General features: G+C 35.2%; 1 protein-coding gene across 1 annotated transcript; it reads right to left on the bottom strand.

Annotated features, from left to right (window-relative positions):
- Nucleotides 1-670: 670 nt before the first annotated feature.
- Nucleotides 671-11278, bottom strand: LOC128224908 (ubiquitin carboxyl-terminal hydrolase 22-like). The gene is made up of 13 exons (XM_052935002.1): nucleotides 11074-11278; nucleotides 10428-10560; nucleotides 9964-10074; nucleotides 9487-9588; nucleotides 8614-8789; nucleotides 8148-8295; nucleotides 7591-7696; nucleotides 6768-6865; nucleotides 6306-6363; nucleotides 4711-4837; nucleotides 3920-4068; nucleotides 3146-3295; nucleotides 671-1533 (listed from the first exon to the last, which is right to left on the bottom strand). Exons 1-13 carry the CDS (start codon nucleotides 11191-11193, stop codon nucleotides 1491-1493), a joined length of 1521 nt encoding a protein of 506 aa, XP_052790962.1. The 5' UTR covers nucleotides 11194-11278; the 3' UTR covers nucleotides 671-1490.
- Nucleotides 11279-11289: the final 11 nt, after the last annotated feature.

An 11289-nucleotide genomic window follows, 5' to 3' on the forward strand; every position in this document is an offset into this window, starting at 1 on the left:
CCTGCAAATTTTACATTATCTAGAATGTACGTAACAATCATTTCACAAGATGACTGCCTTTTCCTCTGCTTTTATTATCAACCATATAGATAAGCCTGTTATTTACTAGCAGACTGAAGAAAACTACGCATATAAGATATACTATATCTTAAAAAGGGGTTCACAATAGAGTTTGAACTGTTGATAGATTTCTGAATAGTGTCACATATTATGAGAGATTACAGTCGAAACTCTTTGGCTCGATATTGCTTGGCTAGATTTCCTCGTTTATTCGAAAAGGATGTAAAGCATTCCTGCTTGGGTCACTATTCGCAAGGTTTGAAGTGTTTTTATCGCGCCCTGGGATATCGAGCCAACAGGTTTCCACTGTATCTGTATCAGAATTACATTGATAGTTTAAAGCTGCACTCTCACAGATTGAAAGCTTTGACATCTTTTTTTTATTTTTTGTCTTGGAACAAGCCAATTTATGCGAAAATGCATGTATATCAGTCATATAAGACTGCTGACAAGAAATTAGATCACAGAATTTTATATTTAAGTTCAGAAATTGATGTTTTATGCATAAAACCGTGAGTAACCATTTTAGCCATAAAACATTAATTTTCGAACGAAAATTTGAGAATCTGCGATCTGATCTTTTGTCTGCAGTCTTTTATCACTGGTTTGTAAATGTTTACGCACATATTTGCTCATTCCAAGACAAAAAATAAACAAAGTTATAAAACTGGTAAACCTGTGAGAGTGCAGCTTTAAAAAGCTGTGATACCGTAATCAACGTTTCATCAGCAAAAATCACTTGATAAAATTTTGCTTAATTTCTCATCATGCACAGTTTCTTTCATTCGCTGGTATATTCCCATTCCATGACGCATTGAAAAACTATTAAGTGTGCTCCCCCTTATAATCCATGAAATTCTAAAGAGCAAATGGAGCTACAAATCATTAATGTAGCATTTCGCTATCACGTAAAGAGAGTTTCGTAAACTACATATACTTTGTATGTTCTCACTGGTATCAAACTCTCCCCTGTAAGTAAAACACTAAGCGAATGTACCTTAACAACACCTTGGGCCATGTTCACTAATGTCTAGAGTCTTCTTTCAAGACTCAAAACTTAAAATTTTACTTACATTGTAAAACTTCTATAAGAAGAGCAATATTGGTCGGGGGTTTTCGGTATCTCTACTAGAAAATAATTTAACAAATATTTACACATCTTTTGCGGAAAAAATATATATTAAGGATATTTTGTAACTTCTAAAAATTAGCAATTCTGAGTCTGCGTCTTAAATTTAGACTCAAGACGTTAGTTAATATTGGCCCCTCACATACTCATAAACAACACGACTAAGCATGCAGACAGACAGACAACGATAATGCCTCTGAATGGAGACCCTGTGTGTATAATGTACACCACGCGTTGAGCTGTGTGGCATCTGTATCTTCTATTGTAATACTGTACGGACCAGAAGCTAATGTTCCTGTCATCATTCATACTCCAAGATCTGCTTATGGTAGAACAGAAGATAGCTGAAATTGAGAGAGAACATCGTTTGTCTACTACATCACATAGCCTACATAAAATTATACCCATCACAGGTACATAAATATATCGAGACAAAACAAGAGATGTTTGTCAAACATTATGCCCCCTGAGCGCCAAGTTGCCAGAAATATTTGGACAATTGAATGAAATATGCATGGACTGAAATGACAGCTGATTTGTCATTGGATGCATATGAGGCAGGTCATCTACTTATGATAACTTAAGAAGGCAAATAAATGCCCAACTAAAATAGTAACATAAAAGAAAATCATTTCTATACAAACATTTATACATCAATCCCAATCATCTGTGCATGCATTAAAAAAATATGGACAATCAGAAAACCTTTTTTCAGCTTACAGTCACACTGACCTTGACCTTTGACCCACTGACCTCAAAATCAATAGGGTTCATCTGCTGGTCATGACCAATAAGCCTACCTAGTATGAGGTCCCTGGGTCAAAGCGTTCTCAAGTTATTGATCGGAAACCGTTTTTCATGTTAAGGTCACACTGACCTTGACCTTTGACCCACTGACCTCAAAATCAATAGGGTTCATCTGCTGGTCATGACCAATACACCTACCAAGTATGAGGTCCCTGGGTCAAAGCGTTCTCAAGTTATTGATCGGAAACCGTTTTTCATGTAAAGGTCACACTGACCTTGACCTTTGACCCACTGACCTCAAAATCAATAGGGTTCATCTGCTGGTCATGACCAATAAGCCTACCTAGTATGAGGTCCCTGGGTCAAAGCGTTCTCAAGTTATTGATCGGAAACCGTTTTTCATGTTAAGGTCACACTGACCTTGACCTTTGACCCACTGACCTCAAAATCAATAGGGTTCATCTGCTGGTCATGACCAATACACCTACCAAGTATGAGGTCCCTGGGTCAAAGCGTTCTCAAGTTATTGATCGGAAACCGTTTTTCATGTAAAGGTCACACTGACCTTGACCTTTGACCCACTGACCTCAAAATCAATAGGGTTCATCTGCTGGTGATGACCAATACACATACCAAGTATGAGGTCCCTCGGTCAAAGCGTTCTCAAGTTATTGATCGGAAACCATTTGGTATTCCGACCGACCGACAGACAGACAGACAGACAGACAGACCGACCGACATGTGCAAAACAATATACCCCACTTTTTTCAAAAGGGGGCATAATTAATAAGATTATAACAGAACAGGAGCCATTGGTTGTTCAGTTAGCGCACTCACTTCTCACAAAGGCGACCAGGGTTCGATTCCAGGCCTGGGCACATGTGATTTTAGTAAGTGGTCACGAAGCCTGACAAGTGGGTTTTTCCCCGAGTACTCAAGTTTCCCCCACAACACAAGACCACACGCTTGAGCAGCATCCACAATCATTGTAAAATATATAATATTTGAAGTAACAGACAAGGGATTATCAATGACATAGAAAGAAAACCTCCTCAAATTTCCTCTCTAGGAACCGCATTTTCCGTTCCTGATGTTTAGACAGATTAAGATAATTGAAGAAAAGACTAGGATTCTTAAATGAAACAGCTCCCAGGTCCCATTAACATTGTACAAGGACGGCAATGACATCGTTCCATCTAAATCCCGTACCCTTCGCTGTTTAAGACTTCTTGAGGTAAGGCGCGAGTGATGAGGTGGTCGTCACATTTGAACCACTGGTTCTTGTGCTGTCGTATATAACACGTGTAGTGGCCACACTCTATCGTGCCGCTGTGGTTCACAACTGCAAACAGTGAGTACCTGCAAACACAACCAAACATTTCAGTAAACACTGATAAAGGTACACGACCCATGTATATAACACGTGTAGTGGCCACAATCACATGCGCTGCTGTGGTTCACATCTGCAAACAGTGAGTACTTACAAACAGAAAAACATTCAGCATTCTTTGATTTAGGTATACAACCAAAAAATAAGCTACAGCATCACTGTATACACCCCCTTGTGTGTAAATGATTAAATGGTCCACTGAGTCATTGCTTCAATTATTATCAATACACACCTTTCAGCATGACTTTTGCTTTGTTATTTATGAAGGTGATGTGTAACCTAAATTATACAATAAGGTATGGGTTTATATGCATGACGTCAGCAGTCTGAGCAGGATCACTATAATCAAATATCAACGATGTAATGCTTTCATCGGAACAAATTGCTGTTGTTTTTTTTAAGCTTGGAGTAAAGGTAAGCATTGTCTAAGTCATAAAATCAGAACATAGACCCACAAAAAAAACCTGTTCATCTATTAGGGCATGTGCATCTAGCAGGACATATACGGTATTTGAGTAATGGAAACCTTAGCATGTGTGACATATATAGGTAGGTTGGGAAACCAGAAACAAACAAATTTCTACAGTACTTACTTGTTTTTACATGAAAGCCCTTTGGTAGTGCCGTTGATATCGTTAGTGGTGGGTTTTGATGAGGACATGAAAGGCGTCATGTCTAGCTCCTCGGGAAAGGACATATATGTCGAGATCTTCTTGTGGTAACCCGTAGAATGCTCAAAGCGCTACAATGTAAAATAAAGTTTCAACACATTGTTAATTGGTTATATATAAAACTAAAGAACTCCAACTATTGTTGTTACTTTCTTCTCCAAAGGACATTTTTTTAATAACTAAAATATTGTAAAATATAATGTTTAACAGTGTATGACAAAAATTGTAAAATTATATTACGTTTAAAGCAAAATTATATATATTTTGTCACCATAAAAAATATGATCAGGAGTTCTAACAGCTGATAATTTTTAATCCTGAAAAAATAGCCAGGGGTCAGTTTAAGTTTGAGGGATTCATGCCCAGAGGATCAAGGGGCTAAGACCATTCTAGAAATTATTTCCAAACTCATTTATTTTCATTTCAATGTACTTCTCACTTTTTTTGATGCAATTGTTTGAGCAAAAAAAAAAATCTCATAGAACAACTGTACAATAACCTGTAGTTGAAAGCCATCAATGCTGATTTGGCCTTGCTGTTAATGTGCATATTGTCTCTTACAACATATGTACCAAGTTTCATTTCAACGTCTTCAGCAGTTTTTTGTTATGGCCAAGGTTTACATCAAGGCTAGCGAAAAACCCAACTTTTTCTTTATTCCAGTGCATTCTTCCTAAAACCATACCCCATAACACCACAACAAACCAGTGTACCTTCAAGTGAAAGCAAGCGACGATGGGCAGTTTCTTCATTGTTAATTGTTTTGTAGACTCCTGGTAACAGCCACAGCTACTACACTTTATCTTCGCCAGGCTCCCCAAGTGCTCTGGCTTCGTAAATCTGTAAAACAATGCGGAATGATTGAAATTTGCTTTGTAAATTGAAGTTTTTTCATTTTACTCGGGTATGAAGAACCATGGGTGGTTGTATTATTCGAAGATGGTAAAAAATATTTTTGTATACAATTCATTATACACTTCATCATAATCATGTGATAATTGCACACATTGTCGATGGGAGACAAAGAAAAAGTCTAAAATGCACATGATGTTTTTGACAGAGGGAACAGGAGTAAAAGATACCTGGTACTGAACTGGGAACTCTACCTTACAGTGACATTGTAACAGCAGTATATCAATCATGGACAAAAATATGCCTTCTAAGCATAAATTGTAAATTCAACTACAATTCGGCAAATCAGATATGGAGCCTGTCATTGTCAAACAAAACTTAGTCATAATATTTAAGCGCCATAGCCAACGCTGATAATTTCCTATAAATTCAATAGTTTTTTATAAGGTATCACTTAAAATCAATGATTGCATTCATATCTCAGATATTTCGAAAAAAGTGTGGAAATTATAAAAAGTAAAACATTTCAATATACCGGTAGTTGTTATGTTTTTGCAAAATCATTGGCATGAATTACACATTGCTTTGTCAAGGGTTATTATTGAATGATGGTCCTGATTGTTCGTTACTGAAATTTATAAAGTGAATTTGATGAAGTTTTGACAATTTCATGGGCCGTAACTCTGGAGTAAACAATGCAGTCTTTTTGTTTATAAAAAAACAAATGAGATAGTATCCCCATTACCATTGCCCACTTGCTTAGGATTGGAAAGAAATGCTTGAGCATCAGAAGACTGTCAAAGTTAATTTGGTCAAATTTTGAAAATTTAAGGGCCATAACTAAAATAATAATAACTGAAATACTGTGAAGTGACTGTTGATCAAACTTGTTTCAAGATATTATGCTCTTAAACATTGCAAACTTTTGTAGTTAAGATGGGTAAAAATGGTCAAATAAGAGAGCTGACAAAGTGAATTTGATCAAATTTGACAATTCAAGGGCTATTACTCCATTTAATATAAGAACTCTTATGAATGAATAACTCAGTTTGGGAAAGACAAGAAAAGAAGTTCTCTAGTTAGAGAGCTGACAAACTAAATTTGGTCAAAGTATGACATACAAGGATTATAACTCTGGAATTGATACTGCGATCTGACTGCTGATGGAAGTCTTTTGAGATATTATGCCAATAAGTATGGGACAAGTTTGGTAAAGATTGGACAGAAAAATGCATATGATAGAGGGAGAAAATTAAAGTGTAATACCATGGACAGGGGTGATGCTGATAATGCCAGACAAGTATGGTAATGTTTGAATAAAAAAATGGAAAATTTTAAGAGAAAAAATGAGATACCATGGACATGGGCATCAACAACAACACCGGACAACATGATCCCTTTATGTCTGCCTTGCTACACAGACAAAATAATAAACATCAATAATAAGGTGTTTCACCTCTTCAAGCAGTCTAAAAGTGAGGTAGGATCGTAGTTTCCTGGGCTGTTTGAGTAACCTGAAAAAAAAGAGTATCTTTTGAAAGATTTTCATAAATCTTCATAAATTTCACAAGAAAATATCAAATGCTATAAACAGGGATATTAAAACAGGGATGTTAATAGACCAAAAATCCCCCTCCAAAACATCCTGAAATTGAGGGCTTAGCACAAAACAGTTGTAAAGCTTTACGCTTCCATATAAGCAACTTGAACCAAGCCCCCGAAATATTGTTCGGGTATTAATCGTAATTAGAGATTCAGGGCCAAAGCAGGGTTAAGGGGCTTACATAGACCCCAGTTTTCAAAGCCATTTATAGCAATTTCAGAGTAGTTTTTACTCTTCTTAATGCAAATAAGCATTTTTGATTTGATTTGCTTATATCACAACTGCAGCTTACGGGCTATTAACAATTGAATTTACCTGTCACTGGTGGGACCGGTGGTGGTGTGCCATTATATAAGCCTGGTCCAAGGTCTAAAGATATGTCCCATATAGGATCTATTGTTGTGGATACATTACTGAAAAGAGAGAAATAATAGATAAACATGACCCTGTTAAGAATAAGAATTTAAAAAATATTATTCTAAAATAGACATTAACTTTGACATTAAGGTTGCTGTAATAAGCCCCAAAAAGAGAATGGTTTGGTTAGGGTTACATCTTTTTCAAAAACAGGTAGCGTTGGTAGGCTTTTTATTTCTATTAGGCTTTGAGTAAGAACTTTATTGTCATCATTGTAAAATGGCGTTAAAGTAATCTTTTGTATTATAAAGCTTTAAAGGTTTTTAAACAACATTTTAAAACACACACAGACTATAAGAAATGTAGGGTAAGCCCCTATTTCACTGGTAGGGTCGGGTATTCCAACCAGAAGAATTGTGGTTTAGATTATAGTATCAATATGAATACCACTTCAGTGTACCACTGTGATGAATCGTTGAACAGCATTCTACACTAAAGGCACCAATGTTGTTCCAATAAGTCATACCATATTTAGTAATTTACTTTTTTCTGAGAGCTTCTTTAACATACGAACTGGATCTTTAAGTAAACTTTTGAATTATTAGTTTGTCAATCATATCAAATAAATTTTTCATAAAAAAAAATGTAAATTGTAGCAAAACAAAACCTTAACGTTATACTCACCACAAGTAAATATCGTTGATGATCATAAAAACAAAACATAAAGCCCACACTCTACTGCAAAGGTCAATGTTTCAAACTATTGAATATGATAACGTACTTGCACATTTGACATGTGACGTCAGACTGTAGGCCGCCAGTGAAGATCTGGTCTATAATGCACTGGCAGTTGTGGGGGCTGCTGCCACTTCGACCATTCGGGCCCGCTGAAATACAGATAGCATGTATTGTTGCAAAGCAATTTTATAATCAGAGCAGGTTTATTTATTTTCATAATTGTTTTTGTCGTTAAGGCGACTATAAATTAACTGCCAGAATTTCATCCCCACCCCCTCTTTTTTTTGCCACCCCTTAAATTTTATTGACTCAAATAAAAAAATTGAACTAGGGTCTTTATTTTTACAATCATGTGTTCTGACATGATTTGCTGATAAATAAAATATCTTCAGAGGCTTAAATATTACAAAAGTTTAATATATGCTTTGGTTGAATAATTAAAGTCGCAAATTTCATATCATGTGAAACATTAAGTTTTCAATGTTTGTCTATGTTTAAATAATGGCGTTGCAAATTTTGAACCTTCCAAACTTTGTTTACAATCCTATTATCAAGAAAAAAAAAAAATTATCTCCAATATTCTGTATTAATGTGCCTTACCTATGCAATGCCTATGGAGAAGGTCAAGGGCAGCTATGAGGAACTCGTGTGCGTCCTGTTGTTCATAGCCGGCCAGGTGACGCGCACTTGTCCATACCAGGTGTAACAGGCGATACGGAATGTACGTGGAGCTGATCCCAGAGTAGAACTGTTGAACAGAAGCACATTGATATATATCTGCCGATAAGATGACCTAGCCTGATTTCTCCAACAATCTTAAGTCAAGAATAAGACTAGTCTTTACTATGGTACTTTGTTATTTTCGGTCAGTAAGTTTTAAAATTGGAACGTGACACTAAACATAAGACACAATCTGGTTCAGCCTTATCACTCAGTGTAACTCCAAATCATAAGTCAAGCAACAGCTTTTCACCAGAGGGCCGTAAGATCAATTACGACATGAATGTGTTTTACATAATTACAATAATCTAAAGGTAAGCAAATTTATAAACTACTGTATACTTACCTCCTGAAAGATGTTAGACAATTCACACACAAGGCACTGCTCATTGCCATCCTTCACCATCTGACACACATGTCTATCCGCCAGAAAGTAGTCCCGCAAGACAGGTGTATGAATCAGTGCCTGAACTATGGTGTTCATAAAACATGTGTTTCCCAGGTTGATCAGACCTCTCAGACCTGAAAAATGGTCACAGTACATAGAAAAGTTTCAAGGACAAAGTACTTTTTCAAGCTGGTAAGTCCAAGAAGTAATATTATTTATTTCAAAACAAATAGTTTTATTGGTTAACTTAGACACAGCTGGTTTGAATTTGCAAATAATGCTGTAGTGAATTTTGAACATCATAAAATTGGCCAAAACCGCAAAATAGCAAAAAAAAGGTCTGCACGAAGTCAAAGCAATTAACAGTGGCCTGTGCAGAGTAAGTAGTCTGACATTGTATTATTCGAAATATGTGGGTAAAAAAACTAAACAAATATTCACTTGACCTGACATTAGGATTTTGGCTCAAGATCGAGTAAAAATGAGTTGTTGAAATAGTGGAACAGTGATGTGTTTTCAAAATTTGGGATATCGATTAAGGGCCAAATATAGCTATGTGACCTATAAATGTTTATAAACATAACCAAGCATCAAAGACCAGCAATAAATTCGACTAAATTTCATTTCAACAATGGGCAGTGGATTTTATCTTTATATTAAATAAGATGACTCACATCAATTATTTCCAGAAAAGAAATTAGCATTTAAAACTAAGTTAAACCAAGTTTAACTCTTCATAATAATCATAACTTTAAATCAAACCAGAATGAAGAATAAAGGAGTAGCCTTTAAATATCTTGTTTCTCAGCTCTGGCATAAATGATAAATTACCTATAGTAGAAGTCTCCTCTACCCTTCTCCTCTTTACATTTCTTCTCAGGAGGTCTAGTTCTCTGTGGTTTGGCTGCCAAATGGCAAACTGATTTAGCACCACTGCAAAAAAAAAAAAAAATTCATAACAAAAATTAAATAATTAAAACTTGTAATTTGACCATCTACAGTACAGCCCTAAAATTATGCTGCTAGTACAATAAAATTCAAAAAATTAATTTTAAGTTCACATTTTTTAATATATTTTATCAACCAAAACTTTACCATACTTATTTCATTACGATACTTCATATTAACAAGAACAATCATATGAGTGTTATGGATGTTTATTTCTATTTAGTCAACATCTAGGGAAAACAACTGAGGAATAATAGGCACCATATCCAGTTAGTCAAGGTATCCATGACGCCATGATTAAACACAATGAGCCGGTATTAATTCTTGAAATAAACCTGAAACTAATTGTCCATTGATTACCTGGTGTGGAAGACCTGTTGCCTAGTTTCTTTGCAATCTTGTCTACTTCCTTGTCATACACATAATCTCCACATGCAAAGCAGTTGATCATACCATATGTAAGATCTACAGCTGAAAAAATAACACATGTCAAAACATCAGTAATTTATCAAAAGCTTACCAAATTATCAATTGCATTCAAGGTTTTGAAATAGAGTCTATTAGAATAAATTCATGTTGGAACTTTTGCAAATTGCTATATGTTATTTTAGGTTTTTTCTATCAGTGTCAATTAAGCTTTTATCACATAATGCTATTGGAAATACTTGAGTTGTCATAAAGGTATCTAGTGAAATCTAAAAGGATATCATTTGTTCATCTGTCTGAATGATCTAATTCTTTTATAAATTTCATTTTTTAACTATTATCAATATCATAATGTTAGACTTGTATAGATCAGAAGATATTTTCATTTCATAGTATACCAAGCCAGTGTTCATTGGCAACCGCATGGCTCTGGATGTGGCTGTCTTGGTAACAGCCAAAGTAGACGCATGATATGCAGGCGTGAAGCCGCAGGTCATATACACGACATGTATGACACACACTGTGCTTTGCCTGAAAACATGAATATAAGATATGTTGCAAGTCTTAATCATATTTGAATGATTGCGTTAATGTTTGAAGTTTGCCCAAAAATTATGATAAAATGAAATTAAAACTATGCATCAATCAATTTTTATCTTCATGATCAGTGGAAATGTATTAGAAAGTTAATTCAATATTTGACTGATCAAATACCATTACATGACTTTAATCTTACTCTTACTTTGTTCAGAAATATTTAACTAATTCTAATTATGATGTAAACTTGTATATTTCTGGCTTATTTGTAAGCAGTTACTGGTTATTCTTCAAAATTTATGTGAGCAGGTGTGGCCAAAAAGGTGCGTCATATTAGTAAAAAATTCACTGTATCAAAATATGAAGAGACTAGATGTCAATTGAAGCTAAAACATGCCAGTAAACAAAATAAGAAGACTTAAGTTTTTATTGATTTCATGATAATTTTCATTCATTGTTTAGATTTTATGTGTCGACTTTCAGTTTGACAGCCACAAAGATTTTCACCTTGCGACGCCTCGCATCCGCTGTTTTACAACTTATGAAGCATGCATAAAGGATTTTGTAGCAATCGGTGCCCTTATCAGACTTCAGTTTATGTAAATGTGGACAACCGCTTAAGGTCATCGTGGTCTAAATGAACAGAAACATGATTTTTTTTCCTATCCGAAATCAGCCTTGTTTGAACATTTTCTCTTGTTGACGATGCGCACATGCATTCAC

Source organism: Mya arenaria, chromosome 2 (genome assembly GCF_026914265.1).
Source record: "Mya arenaria isolate MELC-2E11 chromosome 2, ASM2691426v1".
Classification (NCBI taxonomy): domain Eukaryota; kingdom Metazoa; phylum Mollusca; class Bivalvia; order Myida; family Myidae; genus Mya; species Mya arenaria.